Genomic DNA, 25,050 nt, shown 5'->3' on the forward strand with positions numbered 1-25,050 from the left:
TTGTAGGCCTCCTTGCTCGCACATGCTTTTTCAGTTCTGCCCACACATTTTCTATGCGATTGAGGTCAGGGCATTGTGATGGCCACTCCAATACCTTGACTTTGTTGTCCTTAAGCCATTTTGCCAGAACTTTGGAAGTATGCTTGGGGTTTTTGTCCATTTGGAAGACCCATGTGCGACCAAGCTTTAACTTCCTGACTGATGACTTGAGATGTTGCTTCAATATATCCACATAATTTTGTGAAGTGCAACAGTCCATCCTGCAGCAAAGCACTCCCACAACATGATGCTGCCGCCCCCGTACTTCATGGTTGGGATGATATTCTTCGGCTTGCAAGCCTCCCCCTTTTTCCTCCAAACATAACGATGGTCATTATGGCCAAACAGTTCTATTTTTGTTTCATCAGACCAGAGGACATTTCTCCAAAAAGTATGATCTTTGTTCCCATGTGCAGTTGCAAACCATTGTCTGGATTTTTTATGGTGGTTTTGGAGCAGTGGCTTCTTCCTTGCTGAGTGGCCTTTCAGGTTATGTCGATATAGGACTTGTTTAACTGTGGATATAGATACTTTTGTACCTGTTTCCTCCAGCATCTTCACAAGGTCCTTTTCTGTTGTTCTGGGACTGATTTGCACTTTTCGCACCAAAGTAAGTTCATCAATAGGAGACAGAACGCATCTTCTTCCTGAGCGATATGACAGCTGCGTGGTCCCATGGTGTTTATACTTGCGTACTATTGTTTGTACAGATGAACGTGGTGCCTTCAGGCGTTTGAAAATTGCTTCCAAGGATGAACCAGACTTGTGGAGGTCTACACATTTTTTTCTGAGGTCTTGGCTGATTTATTTTGATTTTCCCATGATGTCAAGCAAGGAGGCACGGAGTTTGAAGGTAGGCCTTGAAATACATCCACAGGTACACCTCCAATTGACTCAAATTATGTCAATTAGAAGCTTCTAAAGCCATGACATAATTGTTTTTAATTTTCCAAGCTGTTTAAAGGCACAGTCAACTTAGTGTATGTACACTTCAGACCCACCGGAATTGTGATACAGTGAATTATATGTGAAATAATCTGTCTGTAAACAATTGTTGGAAAAATGACTTGTGTCATACAGATGCCCTAGATGTCCTAACCGACTTGCCAAAACTATAGTTTGTTAACAAGAAATGTGGAGTGGTTGAAAAACAAGTTTTAATGACTCCAACCGTAAATACTGTATTTTATACCATCTATTGCACCTTGCCTGTGCCGCTCGGCCATCGCTCATCCATATACTTACACGTACATATTCTCATTCACCCCTTTAGATTTGTGTCTATTAGGTAGTTGTTGGGGAATTGTTAGATTACTTGTTAGATATTACTGCACTGTCGGAACTAAAAGCACAAGCATTTTGCTACACTAGCATTAACATCTGCTAACCAGGTGTACGTGACCAATAACATTTGATTCGAAGAACCAATGGAGCTCTCTCCTCTCTTTCCCTCTGTCCATCTGGTCCATTGAGAATAGAACCTGAGACATGTGATGACAGACAGTCATCTCTTTTTCTCTGAGGGCCTCTCACCCCTAGCTGGTCCCTGGTTTGGTTGCTATGGCAACACATCCTTAGTTACCGGCCTTCATCTTACAGCAGTTGGCTGATTGGACTTTCCGTTACGGAGATCAATAATCAAAGGCACATAGTATGTACCTACCGCATTTCATTTCACATTCATCATCACATTCTGATTCGTTGCATAGCTTTCACATCTCCTACAGACCAGTGAATTAAGAGTTGACTTCGGGTCTGCGTTCAATAGTTTATTTCCTCTGCATCTTACCGTTGCCATAGGCCCAGTCGTCGTTGAGCCTGTGTCGTACTTTCTGGTAGATGGCTGACATGGTCTTCATGTTGCTCTTCCTCCACTGGCGGCCCAGGTACTTGGTCTGGATCTTGAGCAGCTTGAGGACATACAGCTGCATCATGGCCTGTTTGACCTTCAGCGCCCTCTTCAGGATGGGAGCAGACTTGAACACCACCAGCATCTGAGAGAGGAGGTGGAAGAGAAGGACACAGTGGATCTCAAAAATGTCCCGTCACAAATCTTTGAATTCTAAACTGTCCTCTAGCCTGTACACCCTAGGCACTCTTGTAGATCTGAAAGGATCTGATAGGTTCTACAAGTGGGTACTGAATAAGGGACATATGATCATAAAGAGACGCAGGACCAGGTCTCTCTCACCATGGTCCTGGAGTGTTTCCACTTAGTCAGCTTGTTGAGGATCCTCAGCAGGTTGATGCAGGAGAAGAGATTACGCCAGCAGAACTGATTACTATCTCCAGCTTCCTACAAATCACAGGCAACAACAGGGTTAGGAGAATTGAAAACGCCCACAAAGAATACATGTATAACGGCCTAGTGTTTAGGATGGGTAGCCGGACACGGCCAGTGTCTAATCACAGCCAACAGATGAACCAAACCCATAGCCAGGTCTTTTAACATTCGAACAGTCTGATGTAAACACATGGGTTTGCGATCTGAACTCACCAAGCTCTCAGCCGTGAGCTCAGGCATCTCGTGGACCACACAGTGAGGGAAGTCCAGCACACAAATACTACAATGAGAGCACAAACGAGAGTATTACTACAGCCCATCTTTGTGTCAACAGTGGTGTTACACCTGTCATTGAGGTGAGAGAGACATATTTGCCAACCACACCTGATTCCCTCCACCCCTCAGCCGCTGGTGTCTTTTATGAGCAGGAAACAAATACCTGGCAGTCGGAAGCCATGCCTTTATGTGGGTGCAGATGTACCTCTGGCACTGTGGCAGAATCTAAGTGGTAGTCGGTTGTAGACAGTGAGTCCTACCTGTTCTTGGCACTGATGTAAGACATGATGTTCTGGTTGAAGAACTTGAGGATGAGTGGGATGCAGTTAGCAAACACCAGGTGTTGAGAGACAATCTCAAACTAGAGAGCGAGAGAGCGAGAGAGACAGAGAGAGAGAGAGAGAGAGAGAGAAAGTACAAGGTCACTGCAAAGTCACTGACTGTCTTTAGTGCACAGGAACCATGGAGGACCAGATAAAGCACTGAGGCCCGCTAGCCCTTTAACTCCTAATAATAAAAATTCATATCCATTAAATAATAAAAGATGAATCCTCCAACCCCCAGTCTTTTTATATTTTATGAGCAGCCTGCAGAGTTCAGGAATAGACCGAATTCTCCTCTTTTCTACATTCTATGCAATCGTTTACGATCATCAAAAGACCGTTCAAGACCACTTTTTGTTAGCACAGCTACTATTACTGCTGTGTGCCTATGAATTCAAAGCAGGAACAATGATGAGCATTCTGTCATCCGACTGTTGGGGTGTAAAAGACACTCGGAAATGACAACCCCTTTACACTCTCACGATGGGAATGACGGGGGTTCCAATAAGAGGATTTAGCCAATCTGCTCTCCCTGGAAGTACTCAGCTCTGCGCCACGGCCGTCTAAGAGCCAGCAGGATAGCAGACATAGGCAGACTCATTTAACCCTTTCACTGAGCTGGGTTCTGCCGTTGCAATAATGCATCTTTGTAACAAGCTTCATTTGGCAGTTGGTCGTGGGAAATAAGAGTGAAGGTAATCATTTTGGGCAGTAGATGGCGCTACTATAATTTTACATCCAGCTTTGTTCATCTTTCATCCTATTAAATGGGGAACTAGCTCCTTTTTCATGTAGGATTTGACAGAACAGTCCTGACCTGCTGCCAGGTATAAGCACACTATTGTCAAAAGAGCAGATGCTCCATTTCTCTCTGAAGACTATTCACTACCTATCAATAGTGGTTGCGTGCCAAAAAGTCAACCTTGAACCAATCCCTTTTAAAAAAGGTACATGGTTTTGTGTGCTGAAGAGAGACACACTCTCTCGTCTCAGGGAGAAGCAGCAGTAGGACGACGATACATGAAGCTAATCGGCCCAAAATAGGAATTATAATCCTCCTTTACAAGAGCAGATTTTGGAAGGAGCTCAGCTTTGCATTTTGGAAAATGGATGGTGCGGCTATGTACCCATTTCTTGTCTGATGGTACTTCTCCACCCCTCCTCCTCCTGCCTCCCTCGCTCCTGCCTCCCTCCCTCGCTCCTGCCTCCCTCCTGCCTGCCTCCCTCCTCCTGCCTCCCTCCCTCCTGCCTCCTCCTCCCTCCCTCGCTCCTGCCTCCCTCCCTCCCTCGCTCCTGCCTCCCTCCCTCCCTCGCTCCTGCCTCCCTCCCTCGCTCCTGCCTCCCTCGCTCCTGCCTCCCCCTCCTGCCTCCTGCCTGCCCCTCGCTCCTGCCTCCCTCGCTCCTGCCTCCCTCGCTCCTGCCTCCCTCGCTCCTGCCTCCCTCGCTCCTGCCTCCCTCGCTCCTGCCTCCCTCTCTGTGTGCAGGGAGACGTATGAACCTTTGACTGTGTGCCTATCATTCCAGTGCAGGATCTGTGTTGTTGGCTGCCAGGAGCCAAATGGGTGGGGGATGTGAGAGGAGATGAAGACAGAAAGCGAGAGAAATGTGGTGGTGAATGTGGAAGGCAGGGAGATGAGAGAATGGAGGCTGACTTAGTGTGTGAGGGTGGGAAAGGTGTGTGTGTGGGGGGGTGGGGGGGGTAAACTGTTCGCCTGCTGTGGTGTAAAAAAAAAGTCACGCTTCCTATATTTTCAATGCATTTTTCTGCAAAAGTGGTTCAACTGCGTTTACCCTCCACTACCCCACTGGAAGAGATGAGAGCGAGAGAGCAGCGGCAGACCTGAGGGGGTGGGGGAGGGAAAGGGATGGAGAGCGAGAGATAGTGGCTGACCTGGGGTGTGAGGGGGGGGAACAGAGAAAGAGAGAGAGAGAGAGGTAGAGAGAAAGAAAGACTGGTAGGGGTGGTAGGTGGGCTTACTTGGTAGATGTGATTGAGTTTCAGGTGCTTGAGGAGCAGCAGCAGAAGTGCAGAGATGGCCTTGACAATGATCTCCTTGTGTCTGTTCACATCAATACCCAGCTTCATGCTCTGGAGGACCGTGATTCTGCCATCACACACACACACACACACCTTTTATGTGATTCATAGCAACAAATTCCCTTGACATGACAAATCTATAGTCATTGACTATCTATGAACAAACTATATTACATGTCCTCCTTATCGCCATCACTCAACTTAAGCATGAACGGCAAAGATGGCCGTGAGGGAACAAGGAGAGGCACAAGGCTATTACACTCACGGCATCTCCTCTGGCAGCACATCAGCCAGTATATTGATGGAGTCCGTCTTGGCCTTGGAGGTAGGTGCTGCAGCCAGCAGCAGCTTCAGAAGGGCAATCTGATCAATACAATGTGGGTTTTTAGCTTTCAACCTCTCAGCTCGGAAACATGACAGGTCTAGACAGCAAATACTTAGTAACAATCTATGATTTTTGAGATGCAAAGTAAGAGATGATGCCATGTGAAGTGTCTTGGTAGAGCAGAATATAACCGTAGAAGTCCTCACCACATACTGAGACAGGTTAGGAAGCATTCCCAGATACAGGATCTCTGTTGGGGTCTCATCCACATCCTCTTCTCCCTGACACAACAACAACATATATGAGTATGATATGAGTTACACACTGTCTCTAGTCATCTTGTTTCCATTCACAGAGCCCTGTTCCAACACGTAGAAAATGAAAGATCATATTTCTATTTGACCAGGTTAGTCTCATTGAGATTAAGAATCTATTTTAGAAGAGAGATAGAATTCAAATGTTATTACAAAGACACATAAAACACAAAAAGCCCTACAGTTTTAAAATGTAAAAATGTAGACATTGAGCAGACATTATGCTTTTGGGAGGTGTGGTACAACTAGGGGTCAAAACATTGACAGCCCCCCCACTTCATTTTCCAGTATAGTTTTAGCCTAGCATTAAACTCATTCAAATAGAGGAGTTCCTGTCATTTCATATAAAGTCAACAGTGAGAAACGTCACTGACCAGGGTCATGGGACACTGTTGAAGCTCCTCTTCCCTCTTGATCTGCATCTCAGCTATAGAGACATATTTGTGCTGGAGGGAAAAGAGAGCATGGTGTTGGATTGGGTGAGTTAGCCACAATACACAATACAATATAAAGCACTAGGAGAGCCAGCGCAAAGCACTTCATAACCGCAATCGATTCTATTCCACTTCACACCTTTTCAATGAGACATCACCATGGCGATATATCATAGTATTCCGACATTATCTCGTCAGGCAGCGCCCGGTGTGTAAACAGAAGCGGCTTTGAACGGGCGTTCATTAGTATTCACAGGTTGACACACAGAAGGGCGTTCCTCAGTGTAACCGTGTTTCACAGTCAGTTCAAAACACACAATTAGATGTCCAAGTGGGATGTCAACGTCCAGGGATATTGACCAGCTAGGTCAAATAAACGGTCAATGCTTCGTCACCGGTGTAACACTCGATCCTGGTGGAGCGAGAGCGGGATTGAGAGGAGAGGGAGAAAGGACAGCAGAGGAAGAACAAGAGTGATTTATCTCCCCCTTACCTGTTTGAGGGTCTTGACACTCTCGTGTATGGGCCTAGGAAGACCGACCAGTGTCTCTGTGTCACTAGAAAATAAAAACATTGCAGCCGAGAGAGAACAGTCACTGGCACTGCAATAACTAGGACCACACATGTCAGTGTACTACGTGGAGCGAGCCTGTCAGACAACAACACAGTGAAAGCGACACTCACTTTCCCAGAGTGAAGCCGATGAACTTGTTCCTGCTGGTCTCCAGGAAGTGCTCGATGTCTTTCTCTCTGTGGAGACAGACCGATAGATTCGATAGAGGCCTGCTGCCCCTCACTAACCCCCCCCCCAGTCTGAGATTCACCTTCTCACTGATCCCACTACGAGACCTACTGTGTTTCCTAGTCTGGTTTCCCGGGCTTGTCGAGATACTATCTAAACAGACCGATCAAAGATGTTCGGCTGCTAACCAGATGATGCATCTCCTCTCCCACAGACATCCATGAGAGTGTTTGCACACACACACTTTAGGGTGCCGTGTTGGCTGCTTAAAGCCTCATCAGTCACACTCAATGCTGCCTCTGTACACTGTGTGATATTGGGATCTGGAACTCCACCTCATGTGCTAAATTATTACTCATGTCGCCAAGTCCACCCACACACACACACACACACACACACACACACACACACACACACACACACACACACACACACACACACACACACACACACACACACACACACACACACACACACACACACACACACACACACACACACACACACACACACACACACACACGAGAGAGATAGGCCACTGTCACTAATCTTTAGACAGAGGCCATCTTGCGAGGGTGAGCTGGCTGTTACTGTATGAGTGACTGAGGTGGGTTACTTTGAGTCCTCCTAAACAGAGGGGGCACTATCAGCAGCACGAGTGTGTAGAATAACAAAACTAGAACCCAGTGTACATTTGATTTTGTATGCTATCACTTGAGTTTGCAGGCCTGAGGTAAGCAATAAAGTGATCGATCCACCCTGCCTTCTGATGGTTTTTGGGGAGCTTCCGCTATATTACACCTATCCAATCCCTTCAGATCTGCAAACACAGAAGGGTTAAGAGTTATGGCGGGGGGCGAGAGGTTTGTTTGGAACTGGGCGTTCCAGCCTTACCTGACTTTGGGGGCCCAGGGCAGACCCTTGGGGAGGGACGCTCTCTCAGTGGGGGGTCTGAGCGGGGGCGGTGGGGGTGGCGGCTGGATGATGACATCACGGTCCAGGGGGTCCACCTCGCCCTCGATGCCACTGTCGGCTTCCTCGCCATCCTCCTCCTCGTCGCGTGCGTCGTCGTTCTTAAAGGGGTCTCGCTCGTTGTACGTGTCTAGGCTGTCCTGCTTTACCAGGGGCTGGAAACCAGAACAACCAGCAGGGGGCATGAAAGAGGCCGTCCCCTCACACACACGCACAGGGTTAGGCCCTGGCTTCCCACTTCAACCCCAAGCAATACTCAAGACTTACCTACCATAAGGCTGCACTCCAAAACAAAAAAGTTACAGAAACTCCCAGTAAAAAACCTGAGGAACCTTTGGGCCCAACTCCATATTCAAGTGTTAAACATTCCACTTACAACCATAATGAGTCATACAAACACAAACCCCAATAATCTCAAACCACTTCCATAGTTTTAATGAATGACTGCGGCATCATCAATGCAACAAGCATCAGGCAAAGGGGGTTGCATTTAATAGCAGCGGAGCGCCAGTGCAATGCAACGTATGGCGGTGTGGTGGTAGTAAGTAGTCATCAGGTAGACTGTGTGCTGGCGAGGAGAGCAACAGAGGTAACGGAAGCAGTGTGACCAGCATAGACCTACATGACTCATATCCCATGGAGAACAAGCCATTCAGCTGCGTGGTGGGAAAGAAGCTGCAGTGAACTGTTGTTCTACAGCGATACGCTGGCGGCCTAACAACCCGGTGGAGATGGAGACGAGAGGAAAGCTCCCGTCGTGTCCGCAGGGACCTCGACCACAGCCAGCCCCGCCTCTGTACCCACCCATACAGTGCAGAGCGCAGTGAAGGAGGAGAAAAAGGGAAGGGGGAAGAGGAGGAGGACAAGGAATAAGAGGAAGAGGAGAAAGAAGAGGAAAAGAAAGAGGTGGAGGAATAGAAGGTGCAAGAACCAGCCCGAGACAGAGAAAATGCAGAGGGAAAGTGGGTAAAGACCTGCTTCTTGGGGAAGGGACTGTCTCCTTCCAAGCTATCAACAAAGGCACTCTGCGGGGACACAAGGAAGAGGAGGGCGGTTGAGAGCCTGGTGAAGTCAGAGCCCCAGTCTAAAAACAGCACAGTTGGGATTAGAGGAAGAAGTTAAAAGAACAAACGTGTCAGGGGGAATGCAGTACACCGAGGGTGTGCACATAGCTCTTAGTCACATTCTCTACTGCTACAGTCAGGCTGAGCAATCCATGCTTGTTAGAGGGCGTGGCGCCGTGAGGCTGTGACTGCACGGGTTTAGTTAGGCTCGCTGTTAGAACACATCAGGTGTGTATTCAGTCAAGTGAGTCTAGCGCACAGGTGTGTGTGTGTGTGTGTGTGTGTGTGTGTGTGTGTGTGTGTGTGTGTGTAAAGCTCCAGGAACAGTATGTGCATGATATAATGGCTGTATAATACGTACCCTGCGGCTGCGGCGTCCTCTCTTGGCCTGCTGTTGCTGTTCGATGAGCTCCATTGCCGAGGCTGGAGGAGAGGCTGCTCTCATGCTCCGAATCACCTTGATGCTGTCCTCAGGCAGGGGGGGCAGGCTCAGCCTCTCTCTCCCTCGAACCTTCATCTCCTGGAGCTCCTCGAAGCCCCCCATGGTAAACTGTGACACACAGAGAGACAGACGGACACAGAAAGCCACAGAGATGTACATGAACACACGGACAGAGCTCTGTGCAGCTATTGGCAAACCGAATTTTACGAACCCATCGATTCCATTGCGGGAGCCAGTCGAGCCTGACACTCCTGTTCCAACGTCATTCTAGCAAGTGTTTTGAATTTACACTAGTAGTGGATGAAATACCTCTGTTACGGAGCGGCTAGCCTACTAAACGGACAGGTAATGGTGTCGGTGCTGTAGCTTACTGACCAGGATGGTCTTCCAGAGCAGGAGCAGGACCTTCTTCATGGGAAAGTGTGGAGCGTTCATACTGCAGAACTTGGTCACCATGGTGAAGAGCAACAGGGAAAATGGCTCTCCGTTGTACAGAGGAGAACCTGAGGTTAGAGGAGAGGGTCAACAGCCAGCACACACATACAGCGTACACACTAAAACATTTCCTGTATAATTTACAGTAACTTACTGGCAGCAATTGGCCAGTAAGTTACTGTACTTTCTTTTACAGTACAGCTACTGTAATCCATTTTACAGTAGCAAAACTGTTACTGTAATCTAATGTACACTACCAAGTCAGTTACTGTAATCTAAATTACAGTACCAATAACAATTACGGTATAAATCTGTAATCACCCAGTGTTCTTTGCAAGTTTTCATTTTTACATTTGGGTCATTTAGCAGGCACTCTTGTCATTAGCAACTTACGGTCTGTGCATTCAACCAAAGTTGAGAAGGGAAAAAAAACACATATCAAAGTCATAGCATGTAAAACTGTTTCTGAAACCGTTACTGAAAATATTGTTGTAGTTAAGGACACACTGGTCTTCAAAATAATAGTTATTACAACAAGATATCTTATGATATCTCTCTGACTATCTCTGGATAAAACATTACTGAGATATTCACGGTAGCTTGACGTCTCCTTCCTGTAAATGACTAGAATGTCAAAGAAATGATACACAGTCCAATACAGTAAAGGTGCCTAATAAACTGTAAGAAAGTAATTATTGCAGTATTTTACTGTAACTACAAGGGATTGGAGCGAGAAGGTTGGCTGCTAGGTATTTGAATATTACATCATATTTATGAACATTTGGTGTTTTATATCACTTGCCCTTCTAGAGGCCTAAACAAAGGCTTCCAAACTGGCTGTTATTACAGGGCGAAACCGATTGAATGGACATCGTTAAATATTCAACCATTAAAGGTGTAAGACTCACTGCCACTCTGATCTAGTCTGGCAGAGGCCAGCTCTCGAGCTGTGTTGTCACGTGGGTCACGTCAGCCAGGCTAACTCTGATCTGTTCCCTATATAAATGTCATTGTTAGGGAACTACTATCACATATCAGTTAAATTCATACAGCATTCTCACTAATATAGCCTCTTAAAAGACAACAATACTATGCACCCACTACTGCTCAAAAGGTTTTTGGCACTCCAAAAATGCAGTTTGGTACTGTATTCTGAATTACAGTCAATTACTGCCAGCAATTGGCCAGTAAGGTCCTGAAAATCTACAGTAAAAGGTTTGTAGAATTCCTCAAATACAGTATATTACTGTATTCTGGGTGGGTACAGCATTCTCACTCACGGGTGCAACAAATACAGCCTCTTACAAGGCACACATTAACATACAGCATGTTAATGAGCAAGACTCACAGCTCACAACATTAACCCACAATGCACCATCATTAATCCTGTCAAACACATTTAAGGTATTTTACTGCCTTCTACAGTGTTTTACTGTTGAAATTACAGAAACGTCTTACAGTGCGCGCACGCACGCACGCACGCACACACACACGCACACGCACACGCACAAACACAAACCCAGTTCAGTCTTGAAGGCCTCTCTGGCAGTTCTCCACTCTGGCCTGTCGTCCTCTGTCTGCAGACGGATGGTCTCCACCATCAGGTACATGATGCTTAGCAAGACCCTAGTGGAACACGAGAGGTCAGAGGTCAGAATGAACAGGTGTGTGCATGCATGCATCAAGACAAATAGTCTGTAAGCTACTGAGGTAGAACAGCTCTCCACTCCAAAAACATAACTGTGTGTGCTTGTGCATACATTATGTCTGCCTATGTGTAGTTTGTACATGTGTGAATCTGTAAATGTGTGTGTGTGCACACACTTAATGTTCTTGTACACGTTTCCACATGCACTTGCCTAGCTAATGCATCAGCCTAAATCACCCTACAGTAATTATACAATGTTAGCGAGGCAGTGTCCTGTGCATTAACGCCTTGATTCAGATGGAAAATAAGCCATAATGGCCTCCATTTTCTACAAGCTATTAGGACGTGTTATTTAGTTTCCCACCTTATTGTCCCTAGAATTTGTAAGCAAACAGCTGGAGACAGGGTTTTCTCCTATAGAGCTCCATTTTTATGGAATGGTCTGCCTATCCATGTGAGAGACGCAGACTCGGTCTCAACCTTTAAGTCATTACTGAAGACACATCTCTTCAGTAGGTCCTATGATTGAGTGTAGTCTGGCCCAGGGATGCAAAGGTGAACGGCAAGGCACTGGAGCGACGAACCTCCCTTGCCGTCTCTGCCTGGCCGGCTCCCCTCTCTCCACTGGGATTCTCTGCCTCTGACCCTATTAGGGGGGCTGAGTCACTGGCTTACTAGGGCTCTTCCAAGCCATCCCTAGGAGGGGTTTGTCACTTGAGTAGGTTGAGTCACAGATGTAATCTTCCTATCCGGTTTTGTGCCCCCTTGGGCTCGTGCTGTGGAGGAGATCTTCGTGGGCTACACTCAGCCTTGCCTAAGAGTAGTAAGTTGGTGGTCTGTTGATATCCCTCTAGTGGTGTTTACTCCTGAAGTACTGACCTGTTGCATCCTCTACAACCACGGATTATTATTTGACCCTGCTGCCCATCCTTGAACATTTGAACATCTTGAAGAACAATCTGACCTTAAATGGCCAGGTACTCTTATAATTCCCACCTGGCACAGCCAGAAGAGGGCTGGCCAGGTTCCTTCCTTACTAGGGAGCTTTTCCTAGCCATAATGCCTTTACATATGCATTGCTTGGGCTTGGCTGATTGGGCGACTGCTGTAAAAATCAGTGAGGTGGAAGGATGGTCACCTGAGTTCTGTGCTGTCCGCCAGAGAGATGGCAGGTTTCCTCACTGCACTGCTGCAGGCTTGGTTGTTACTGCAGAGTCAAACACAGAAGCAGTTCAGCATGTATACAGTACAAATCATACCACACCACAGCTAAACACAACAGACGAGAGATATCGCTCATGTCTAGGCTCTGGTCAGGTCATGGGGTCAGGAAGTTCTCATTTCCTATAATTAAAGTGACAAAGACTAGAATGGCAATGGAATGTATAGAGGCCGCTTTATGAGCTTTTCCATGCATCAGCAGGACAGAACGGCAGTATCAGGTAAGCTCAAGGGGGTGGTGGGTGTTGCTTTCTTAACAACAGCTAGTGCGCAATCTCTAATATTAAAAGGAAGTCTTGAGGTTCTGCTAAACTGTAGACCACACTATTTACCAAGTTTTCATCTATATTTTTCGTAGATGTCTATTTACCACCACAAACCAATGCTGGCACTAAAACCACACTCAACTGTGCCAATGCTGGCAGGACAACTTATCTCATTTCTCCCAGCAATTCACCTGTGCAACTAGAGGAGAAACAACTCTAGATCACCTTCACTCCACACACAGAGACACATACAAAGCTCTCCCTCACCCTCCATTTTGCAATTATGACCATAACTCTATCCTCCTGATTCCTGCTTACAAGCAAAAACTCAAACAGGAAGTACCAGTGACGGAAGTGGTCCGATGAAGCGAATGCTAACCTACAGAACTGTTTCGCTTGCACAGACTGGAATTTGTTCTGGGAATCATCCTATGGCATTTTCAGAGTTTACCACATCAGTCACCGGCTTCATGAATAAGTGCGTTGACAACGCTGTCCCCACATTGACCGTACATACTTTTCCCAACCAGAAGCCACAGATTACAGGCAACATCCACACTGAGCTAAAGCTGCCACTTTCAAGGAGATGGACACTAACCTGGACGGTTATAAGAAATCTCGCTACACCCTCGAAAAACCATCAAACAGGAAAAGTGTCAATACAGGACTAATATCGAATCCTATTACACTGGCTCGAACCCTTGTCGGATGTGGCAAGGCTTGCAAACTATCACGGATTACAAAGGGAAACTCAGCCAAGAGTTGCCCAGTGATGTGATACTACCAGACAAGCTTAATGCCTTCTATGCTTGCTTTGAGGCAACACTGAACCATGCGTGAGAGCACCAACTGTTCCAGACGACTGGGTTATCACCCTCTCCATAGCCGATGTGAGGAAAATCTATAAACAGGTTAACATTCACAAGGCCGCAGGGCCAGATGGATTACCAGGACGTGTACTCAGAGCATGCGCTGACCAGTTGGCAAGTTAATTCACTGACATTTTAAACCTCTTCCTGACCCAGTCTGTAATACCTACATGCTTTAAGCAGACCACCATAGTTCCTGTGCTCAAGAACGCCAAAGGTAACCTGTCTAAATGACTATCGCCTTGTAGCACTCACATCTGCAGCCGACAAATGCTTTGAAAGGCTGGTCATGGTTCACATCAACACCATCATTCCAGACACCCTGGACCCACTCCAATTCGCATTCCACCCCAACAATTCCACAGATAGCACAATCTCTATTGCACTCCACACTGCCCTTTCCCACTTGGACAAAAGGCACACCTACATGAGAATGCAGTTCATTGACACCATAGTGCCCTCCAAGCTCATCATTTTTTACATTTACATTTTTTGTCATTTAGCAGATGCTCTTATTCAGAGTGCATACATTTTCGTACTGGTCCGCCGTGGGAATCAAACCCACAACCCTGACGTTGCAAGCACCATGCTCTACCAACTGAGCCACACTGGACCGACCATCACTGAGCTAAGGACCCTGGAGGGTTGTGGGTTAGTGTGTACGGCCCAGTACATCACTGGGGCCAAGCTCCCTGCCATACCAGCCAGTGTCAGAGGAAGGCCCTAAAAATTGGAACCAGTCTGGAACCAACAGGCCCTTGAACAGCTTCTACCGCCAGGCCATAAGACTGTTAAATAGTTAGTTAAATAGTTAACCAAATAGCATTGACCCTTTTTGCATTCATTTTTCTGACTCGTCACATTCGCTGCTGCTACTAACGTGTCACTTTGTTTCTAGTTATAGGTACTTATCTACCTCAATGACCTCGTACCCCTTCACATGGACTCGGTACAGGTACCCCATGTATATAGCCAAGTTATCGTTACTCATTGTGTATCTATTATTACGTGTTTGACTTTTCTATTATTTCTCTATTTTCTTTCTCTCTGCATTGTTGGGAAGGGCCCGTAGGCACTTCACTTTTAGTCTACACCTGTTGTTTACGAAGCATGTGACAAACTTGTATTTGATTTGAAGTGGAATAAACCCCCAGCGTAAATCACAACTGAGAATGAACACCAGTGCAGGCAGGATAAATGGCAGAGGAGAAATACAGACAGAGATCATTCCCTGTGTGTTGGCGCCGCAGCTTAACAGGTGCTACGAAGTAATAGGAGGCGGCTGCTTGCTCGCTAAGCCGTAGAATCAGAGGTCAATAAGAGACCAGGACAGAGGAGCACATAGACTAAAGGAAGGAAACAACGCCTTGAAGGCTCTGCCGCCTCGCCAGTGAGCTGTGAAGTGTGAATCGCAGAGGCCGGTGCTCCGTCTACCTCTGTCTGCTCTCAACCTGCTCTCGCTGCTCTTGTCCCCCTCACTAAGAGCCAGTAGGTGCCTCATATCCTAGCTGAAGCCAAGAGGGATGGATGTAGGAGGTAGGACGGAGAAGAGAAAGAGAGAATGGTGTATTCATGAATTAACATTTCTGGTGTGTGTGTGTGTGTGTGTGTGTGTGTTTAACTCCACACTGTCCAGGGTCCCTCAGCAACACTCAGCAGGGATTAGTCTTGCCTGGCGGTGACTCTCTCGTTAAAGAGGAGCCAAGGGGATGGACAGAAATACCCAACAGAAGAAACAGAACAGGAAGCCATTCCTGGACACTGAGTCATGATCGAGCTGTCTGTCTCCTCTCCACACACACCACAGCCTGTACCACCTCCCAGAGTCACTCCCACCAGGAGAATAATTAAAAATAGATGTTCAATCCTGTTCAATTCCCTGCACACACACACACACACACACACACACACACACACACACACACACACACACACACACACACACACACACACACACACACACACACACACACACACACACACACACACACACACACACACACACACACACACACACACACACACACACACACACACACACACACACACACACACACGCGCACACACACACACACACACACACACACACACACACACACACACACCAGCTATTCACACACACCAGCTATTATCAGCACCATCTCTACCAGCCTCTCCCATTAGGTAGATTAGTCCATGGCTAAGGTTGGTAGAGACCCAAAATAGTGAGGCAGCAGTAGATCTTCCCTTAGGGAGAGGAGGAACCTCAGGAAGGCAGGTGACAGAGGAATTGACTCAGTGGGGACATTTAATATACCTACTTATTGATTCAGTGGTATGCTTATGGGATGCCCTTTAAGTGTAGGAGCTGTTTGAAAAGACCACCTGAAATTGTACAGTGTACAAAACATTAAGAACTGACTGAGTGAATCCAGGTGAAGGCTATGATCCCTTATTGATTTCACTTGTTAAATCCACTTTAAAATCAGTGTAGACGGAGGGGAGGAGACAGGTTAAAGAAGGATTTTTAAACCTTGAGACATGGATTGTGTATGTGTACCATTCAGAGAGTGAAAAATATTTATGTGCCTTCAAACCGGGTATGGTAGTAAGTGCCAGGCGCACCTATTTGTGTCAAGAACTGCAACGTCGCTGGGTTTTTTCATGCTGAACAGTTTCCTGTGTGCATCAAGAATGGTCTACCACCCAAATGACATCCAGCCAACTTGACACAACTGTGGGAAGCATTGGAGTCAACAAGTGCCAGCATCCATGTAGAACGCTTTCGACACCTTGTAGAGCCCATGCCCCGATGAATTGAGACTGTTCTGAGGCCAAAAAGGGCGCTGCAACTCAATATTAGGATGACTGTTCTTAATGTTTTATACACTCAGTGTATAGTATTTGACTTATTGATGAGTCACTTTGAAATATCCTTGTTTTTTTAGATAATTAAAATAACATAAAATTGATCAGAAATACAGTGATAATTGATGTTGTAAATGACTATCGTAGCTGGAAACGGCAGATTTTTTTATGAATTCGGCAACCATCACTCCTGCAACCATCACTCCTGTGTTCCAATGGCACATTGTGTTAGCTAATCCAAGTTCACCATTTTAAAAGGCTAATTGATCATTAGAAAACCCTTTTGCAATTATGTTAGCACAGCTGAAAACTGTTGTCCTGATTAAAGAACAATAAAACTGGCCTTCTTTTGACTAGTTGAGTATCTGGAGCATCAACATTTGTGGGTTCGATTAAGGCTCAAAATGGCCAGAAACAAAGAACTTTTTTCTGAAACTCGTCAGTCTATTCTTGTTCTGAGAAATGAAGGCTTTTCCATGCAAGAAATTGCCAAGAAACTGAAGATCTCGTACAACGCTGTGTACTATTCCCTTCACAGTACAGAACAAACTGGCCCTAACCAGAATAGAGTGGGAGGCCCCGGTGCACAACTGAGCAAGAGGACAAGTACATTAGAGTGTCTTGTTTGAGAAACAGACACCTCACAAGTCCTCAACCGGCAGCTTCATTCATTAATAGCAAAACACCAGTCTCAACGTCAACAGTGAAAAGGCAACTTCGGGATGCTGGCCTTCTAGGCAGAGCTGCAAAGAAAAAGCCATATCTCAGACTGGCCAATAAAAAGAAAAGATTAAGATGGACAAAAGAACACAGATAGTGGACAGAGGAATGTTGTGTGTTATGGACAGACAAATCTAAGTTTGAGGTGTTCGGATCACAAAGAAGAACATTCGTGAGACTGAGATTTTTTTTTTTAAATGCTGCAGGAGTGCTTGATGTCATTTGTCAAGTAGTGGAGAAGGTGGAAAGTTTTAAGTTCCTTGGCGTACACATCACGGACAAACTGAAATGGTCCACCCACACAGACAGCGTGGTGAAGAAGGCACAGCAGCGCCTCTTCAACCTCAGGAGGCTGAAGAAATTCGGCTTGTCACCAAAAACACTCACACACTTTTACAGATGCACAAATGAGAGCATCCTGTCGGGCTGTATCACCGCCTGGTATGGAAATCGCTTCGCCCTCAACCGGGGGGGTAGTGCACAATGCATCACCGGGGGCAAACTACCTGCCCTCCAGGACACCTACACCACCCGATGTCACAGGAAGGCCAAAAAGATCATCAAGGACAACAACCACCCGAGCCACTGCCTGTTCACCCCGCTATCATCCAGAAGGCGAGGTCAGTACAGGTGCATCAAAGCAAGGACCGACAGACTGAAAAACAGCTTCTATCTCAAGGCCATCCGCCTGTTAAACAGCCATCACTAACATTGAGTGGCTGCTGCCAACATACTGACTCAAATCTCTAGCCACTTTAAAAATAAAAAATGGGATGTAATAAATGTATCACTAGCCACTTTAAACAATGCCACTTTATATAATGTTTACATACCCTACATTACTCATCTCATATGTATATACTGTACTCTATACCATCTACTGCATCTTGCCTATGTCATTCTGCCATCGCTCATCCATATATTTATATGTACATATTCTTATTCATTCCTTTACACTTGTGTGTATAAGGTAGTTATTGTGAAATTGTTAGATTACTTGTTAGATATTACTGCATGGTCGGAACTAGAAGCACAAGCATTTCACTACGCTCGCATTAACATCTGCTAACCATGTGTATGTGCCAAATAAAATGTGATTTGATTTGGTGGAGGCAATGTGATGGTCTGGGGGTGCTTTGGTGGTGGTAAAGTGGGAGATTTGGACAGAGTAAAAGGGATCTTGAAGAAGGAAGGTTACCACTCCATTTTACAACGCCATGCCATACATACCCTGTGGACAGAGCTTAATTGGAGCCAGTTTCCTCCTACAACAGGACAATGACCCAAAGCACAGCTCCAAACTATATAAGAACTATTTAGGGATGAAGCAGTCAGCTGGTATTCTGTCTATGATGGACTGGTCAGCACAGTCACCGGATCTCAACCCTATTGAGCTGTTGTGGGAGCAGCTTGACCGTATGGTATGTAAAAAGTGCCCATCAAGCCAATACAACTTGTGGGAGGTGCTTCAGGAAGCATGGGGTGAAATCTCTTCAGAGTACCTCAACAAATTGACAACTAGAATGCCAAAGGCTGCAAGGCTGTAATTGCTGCAAATGGAGGATTCTTTGACGAAAGCAAAGTTTGAAGGACACAATTATTATTTCAATTAAAAATCATTATTTATAACCTTGTCAACGTCTTGACTATATTTCCTATTAATTTTGCAATGCATTGCATGTATGTTTCTGAAAATGTAGTTACTAAGATGGTCTAATAAGCCTAAACCTACAGAGCAGTACATTACTTTACTGATTTCCCCTGTTGTCCCTTTCCCCCACTGTGTCCCTTTCCCCACTGTGTCTCTTTCCCCCACTGTGTCTCCTTCCCCACTGCGTCCCTTTCCCCCACTGCGTCTCCTTCCCCCACTGCGTCTCCTTCCCCCACTGCGTCTCCTTCCCCCACTGCGTCCCCTTCCCCACACTGCGTCTCCTTCCCCTACTGCGTCTCCTTCCCCTACTGTGTCTCCTTCCCCTACTGTGTCTCCTTCCCCTACTGTGTCTCCTTCCCTACTGTGTCTCCTTCCCCTACTGTGTCTCCTTCCCCTACTGTGTCTCCTTCCCCTACTGTGTCTCCTTCCCCTACTGTGTCTCCTTCCCCTACTGTGTCTCCTTCCCCTACTCCATCCAGCAAACAACTAGTGAGAGTGAATGCAACTGTGTACCAGCACTGTAGCATTAAAGGCCCAGTACAGTCAAACACATGATTTTCCTGTGTTTTCTATACATTTCCAAACTATGAGGTTGGAATAATACTGTGAAAAAAAAACTCCTTTTAGTGTAAGAGTTGTTTGAAAAGGCCACCTGAAATTTCAGCTTGTTTTGGTGGGATGAGTTTTGGCCTGCCTGGTGACATCACCAAACGGTAAATGAGTTAATAAACCAATAAGAAACAGTTCCAAGAATCTCTGCCAACAACAGCTAGTTTTCAGTTTTCCGCTCCCCACTCACACCACTCCCAGACAGACCTAGCAAAATTCTTGCTTGAGAAATTGTACTTTGCTAAGAAACTCATTTTGTTTATTTTTCCCCATTTTAAATTGAAAACAGTAACATTAAGGTACTTAATTGTTACCCTGTAAATTATTTGAGATAAAAAAAACTGCTGCTTTGGACCATTAATCAAGGCTCACCAACTTTAAACATCAGCTATCTGAGCAGCTAACCGATCGCTGCAGCTTTACATAGTCCATCTGTAAATAGCCCACCCAATCTACCTACCTCATCCCCATATTGTTTTTATTCACTTTTCTGCTCTTTTGCACACCAGTATCTCTACTTGCACATCATCATCTGCTCATGTATCACTCCAGTGTTATTCTGCTAAATTTGAATTCTTCACTCCTATGGCCTATTTATTGCCTACCTCCTCATGCCTTTTGCACACACTGTATATAGACTTTCTTTTTTTCTACTGTGTCATTGACTTGTTTATTGTGTTATTGGCATGTTTATTGTTTACTCCACTTTATTCCCTGTGTAACTCTCTGTTGTTGTCTGTCACACTACTTTGCGTTATCTTGGCCAGGTCGCAGTTGTAAAGGAGAACGTGTTCTCAACTAGCCTAACTGGTACATAAAGGTGAAATATATTTTTTTTTAAAGGAGAAAGTAAGCTCTAACCACAGTGGTGCTAACACTTGTTGAGAGACATAACAACACAGTCATTACGAGACATTGCAGTGATGTTGTGGTGCGGTTGTAGCAATGTTGTCCTACTCACTCCATCTCCATGCTCAGCAGCTCCAGGAGAGCGGTGAAGACGCCCATGTCATACAGCAGGAACACGTTGTGGCGAGACCAGTGGATCACGTCTGTGTCCGTGTCACACTCATCAAACACCCCTGGGGAACGCCACACAACAGACACACAGGGTTCAACAGATGCTCCCTCACCACACAACACTCTCCCCTCCCCCTGCTTCTCCTTCACCCAAATCCAGACAGCTGATGTCCTGAAAGAGCTGCAGAATCTGGACCCCTACAAATCAGCTGGGCTAGACAATCTGGACCCTCTCTAAAATTATAAGGCCGCCATTGTTGCAACCCCTATTACTAGTCTGTTCAACCTCTCGTTCGTATTGTCTGAGATTTCTAAAGATTGGAAAGCGGCCGCGGTCATCCCCCTCTTCAAGGGGGAGACACTCTAGACCCAAATTGATACAGACCTATATCCATCCTGCCCTGCCTTTCTAAGTCTTCGAAAGCCAAGTTAACAAACAGATCACCGACCATCTCGAATCCCACCGTACCTTCTCCGCTATGCAATCCGGTTTCCGAGCTGGTCACGGGTGGACCTCAGCCACGTTCAAGGTCCTAAACGACATCATAACCACAATCGATAACAAAGACAGTACTGTGCAGCCGTATTCATTGACCTGGCCAAAGCTTTCGACTCTGTCAATCACTGTATTCTTATTGGCAGACTCAACAGCCTTGGTTTCTCTAATGACTGTCTCGCCTGGTTCACTAACTACTTCTCAGACAGAGTTCAGTGTGTCAAATCGGAGGGCCTGTTGTCCGGACCACTGGCAGTCTCTGGGGGTGCCACAGGGTTCAATTCTCGGGCTGACTTTTCTCTGTATACATCAATGAGGTCCCTCTTGCTGCGGGTGATTCTCTGATCCACCTCTATGCAGACGACACCATTCTGTATACATCTGGCCCTTCTTTTGACACTGTTAACTAACCTCCAAACGAGCTTTAATGCCACACAACACTCCTTCCGTGGTCTCCAACTGCTCTTAAAACGCTAGTAAAACTAAATGCATGCTCTTCAACCGATCGCTGCCCGTACCCACCCACCTAGCAATACTACTCTGGGCGGCGCTGACTTAGAATATGTGGACAACTATAAATACCTAGGTGTCTGGCTAGTTAGACTGTAAACTCTCCTTCCAGACTCACATTAAGCATCTCCAATCCAAAATGAAATCTAGAATCGACTTCCAATTCCGCAACAAAGCCTCCTTCACTCATGCTGCCAAACATACCCTGATAAAACTATCCTGCCGATCCTTAACTTCGGCGATGTCATTTACAAAATAGCCTCCAACAGTCTACTCAGCAAATTGGATGCAGTCTATCACAGTGCCAACCATTGTGTCACCAAAGCCCCATATACTATCCACCACTGCGACCTGTATGCTCTCGTTGGCTGGCCCTCGCTACATATTCGTTGCCAAACCCACTGGCTCCAGATCATCTATAAGTCTTTGCTAGGTAAAGCTCCGCCTTATCTCAGCTCACTGGTCACCATAGCAACACCCACCCGTAGCACACACTCCAGCAGGTATATTTCACTGGTCATCCCCAAAGCCAACACCTACTTTGGCCGCCTTTCCTTCCAGTTCTCTGCTGTCAATGACTGGAACGAATGGAGAAAAAAAATCACTAAAGCTGGAGACTTATATCTCCCTCTCTAACGTCATGCGCTGGCTGTCAGAGCAGCTTACCGATCGCTGCAGTTGTACACAGCCCATCTGTAAATAGCCCATCCATCCAACCAACTACCTACCTCATCCCCATTTAGTTTTTTGCTTTCTTCTGCTGTTTTGCACACCATTGTTTCTAATTGCACCTCTATCACTCCAGTGTTAATTGCTAAATTGTAATTACGTCGCCATTATGGCATATTTATTGCCTTACCTCCTTATATGAGATGCACACACTGTATACAGATTTTCTACTGTATTATTGACTGTACATTTGTTTGTGTAACTCTGTTGTTTACATTTGTTTGTGTAACTCTGTGTTGTTTGTGTCGCACTGCTTTGCTTTATCTTGGCCAGGTCGCAGTTGTAAATGAGAACTTGTTCTCAACTGGCCTACAAGTCTCCAGCTTCAGTGATTATTGCAGTTCGTTCCAGTCATTGGCAGCAGAGAACTGGAAGGAAAGGCGACCAAAGTAGGAATTGGCTTTGGGGCTGACCAGTGAGATATACCTGCTGGAGCGCGTGCTACGAGTGGGTGCTGTTATGGTGACCAGTGAGCTGAGATTAGGTGGGGCTTTACCTAGCAGAGACTTGTAGATAACCTGTAGCCAGTGGGTTTGGCGACGAGTATGAAGCGAGGGCCAACCAACGAGAGTGTACAGGTCCCAGTGGTGGGTAGTGTATGGGGCAGAATGACAGAACGGATGACACTGTGATAGACTGCATCCAATTTGTTGAGTAGAGTGTTGGAGGCTATTTTATAGATGACATCCCCGAAGTCGAGGATCAGTATGATGGTCAGTTTTACGAGGGTATGTTTGGCAGCATGAGTAAAGGATGCTTTGTTGTGATATAGGAAGCCGATTCTAGATTTCATTTTGGATTGGAGATGCTTAATGTGAGTCTGGAAGGAGATTTTACAGTCTAACCAGACACCTAGAGTTCAGTGTGTCAAATCGGAGGACCTGTTGTCCGGACCTCTGGCAGTCTCTATGGGGGTGCCACAGGGTTCAATTCTTGGGCCCACTCTTCTCTGTATACATCAATGATGTCGCTCTTGTTGCTGGTGATTCTCTGATCCACCTCTACGCAGACGACACCATTCTGTATACTTCTGGCCCCTCTTTGGACACTGTGTTAACTGACCTCCAGACGAGCTTCAATGCCATACAACTCTCCTTCTGTGGACTCCAACTGCTCTTAAATGCAAGTAAAACTAAATGCATGCTATTCAATCGATCACTGCCCGCCCGTCCAGCATCACTACTCTGGACGGCCCTGACTTAGAATACTACAAATACCTATCAGAGAAGTAGTTGGTAAACCAGGCAAGGCAATCATTTGAGAAACCAAGGCTGTCAAGTCTGCCAATAAGAATGTGGTGATTGACAGAGTCGAAAGCCTTGGCCAGGTCGATGAATACGGCTGCACAGTAATGTCTCTTATTGATGGCGGTTCTGATTTCATTTAGAACCTTGAGCGTGGCTGAAGTGCACCCATGACCAGCTCTGAAACCAGATTGCATAGCAGAGAAGGTACGGTGTGATTCCAAATGGTCGGTAATCTGTTTGTTAACTTGGCAATCGAAGACCTTAGAAAGACAGGGTAGGATAGATGTAGGTCTGCAGCAGTTTGGGTCTAGAGTGTCACCCCTTTGAAGAGGGGGAAGACTACGGCAGATTTACAATCTTTGGGAATCTCAGACGATACAAAAGAGAGGTTGAACAGGCTAGTAATAGGGGTTGCAACAATTTCGGCAGATAATTTTAGAAAGAGAGGGTCCAGATTGTTTAGCCCAGCTGATTTGTAGGGGTCCAGATTTTGCAGCTCTTTCAGAACATCAGTTATCTGGATTTGGGTGAAGGAGAAATGGTGGGGGCTTTGGCGGGTTGCTGTGGAGGGTCCCGGGCAGTTGACCGGGGTAGGGGTAGCATGGCCAGCCGTAGAGAAACGCTTATTGAAATTCTCAATTATAGAGGTTTTATCGGTGGTAACAGTGTTTCCTTGCCTCAGAACAGTGGGTAGCTGGGAGGAGGTGCTCTTATTCTCCACAGACTTTACAGTGTCCCAGAACTTTCCTCTACTGACGGGATGAGGCCAATGTCATTCCAGGATACCCCGGCCAGGTTGATTAGAAAAGCCTGCTCGCAGAAGTGTTTTAGGGAGCGTTTGACAGTGATGAGGGGTGGTCGTTTGGTCGCAGACCCATTACGCATGCAGGCAATGAGGCAGTGATCGCTGAAATCTTGATTGAAAACCGCAGAGGTGTATTTGGAGGGCGAGTTAGTTAGGATGATATCTATGAGGGTGCCAGTGTTTACGGATTTGGGGTTGTACCTGGTAGGTTCATTGATCATTTGTGTGAGATTGAGGGCATCAAGCTTAGATTGTAGGATTGGCGGGTGGGTTAAGCATGTACCAGTTTAGGTCACCTAGTAGCACGAGCTCAGAAGATAGATGGGGGGGCAATCAATTCACAAATGGTGTCGAGGGCACAGCTGGGGGCAGAGGGTGGTCTATAGCAAGCGGCAACAGTATGATGATGATGATTACCCTGTGCCAGGTAGAGGATGGCCCGGGCCACCTTCAGCCTTTTGTCCCGGTCAGTGACTTCCAGAGCATCTAGTAGTCTCATCACATAGGCCCTCTGCTGCTCCTGACCCAGCTCAATCCACCTCCTCCCCCGCACTGCAGAGAGACAGGGACAGGGTGAAAGAGACCAGGTGAGTCATGTCACTTTGTAGGACTGTGTGACCTTGTGACTCTGAGTTTGAACGTCTGTCGCTCTCTTACTCTCGCTCACTCTATTCACTTCTTTCTCCCATTCCCTCACTTTTTATTTTCTTCGTCCATTTCTCCC

The 25,050-nt window shown here is 46.2% G+C and overlaps 1 protein-coding gene across 5 annotated transcripts in view; it reads right to left on the reverse strand.

The window, feature by feature from the left end:
- LOC112216840 (striatin-interacting protein 1 homolog) overlaps window positions 1–25,050 on the reverse strand; it is a 38,404-nt gene that overhangs the window by 4,355 nt on the left and 8,999 nt on the right. For 3 of the 5 annotated variants that reach the window (XM_042300137.1, XM_024376953.2, XM_042300136.1), the window contains 18 exons: window positions 24,744–24,878; window positions 20,481–20,601; window positions 12,475–12,543; window positions 11,208–11,314; window positions 9,629–9,756; window positions 9,173–9,361; window positions 8,722–8,772; window positions 7,670–7,902; window positions 6,718–6,783; window positions 6,527–6,590; window positions 5,974–6,045; window positions 5,492–5,566; window positions 5,226–5,323; window positions 4,901–5,027; window positions 2,860–2,960; window positions 2,537–2,603; window positions 2,231–2,335; window positions 1,829–2,033 (listed from right to left, as the gene is read on the reverse strand). In XM_042300137.1, coding sequence (XP_042156071.1) covers window positions 1,829–2,033; window positions 2,231–2,335; window positions 2,537–2,603; window positions 2,860–2,960; window positions 4,901–5,027; window positions 5,226–5,323; window positions 5,492–5,566; window positions 5,974–6,045; window positions 6,527–6,590; window positions 6,718–6,783; window positions 7,670–7,902; window positions 8,722–8,772; window positions 9,173–9,361; window positions 9,629–9,756; window positions 11,208–11,314; window positions 12,475–12,543; window positions 20,481–20,601; window positions 24,744–24,878 — 2,013 coding nt within the window. The remainder of the gene's footprint in view (window positions 1–1,828; window positions 2,034–2,230; window positions 2,336–2,536; window positions 2,604–2,859; window positions 2,961–4,900; window positions 5,028–5,225; window positions 5,324–5,491; window positions 5,567–5,973; window positions 6,046–6,526; window positions 6,591–6,717; window positions 6,784–7,669; window positions 7,903–8,721; window positions 8,773–9,172; window positions 9,362–9,628; window positions 9,757–11,207; window positions 11,315–12,474; window positions 12,544–20,480; window positions 20,602–24,743; window positions 24,879–25,050) is intronic. The other 2 variants (XM_042300138.1, XM_042300135.1) reach the window with 2 other exon arrangements.

The sequence above is a fragment of the Oncorhynchus tshawytscha genome, linkage group LG17, assembly GCF_018296145.1.
Source record: "Oncorhynchus tshawytscha isolate Ot180627B linkage group LG17, Otsh_v2.0, whole genome shotgun sequence".
NCBI classification, from domain to species: Eukaryota; Metazoa; Chordata; class Actinopteri; order Salmoniformes; family Salmonidae; genus Oncorhynchus; species Oncorhynchus tshawytscha.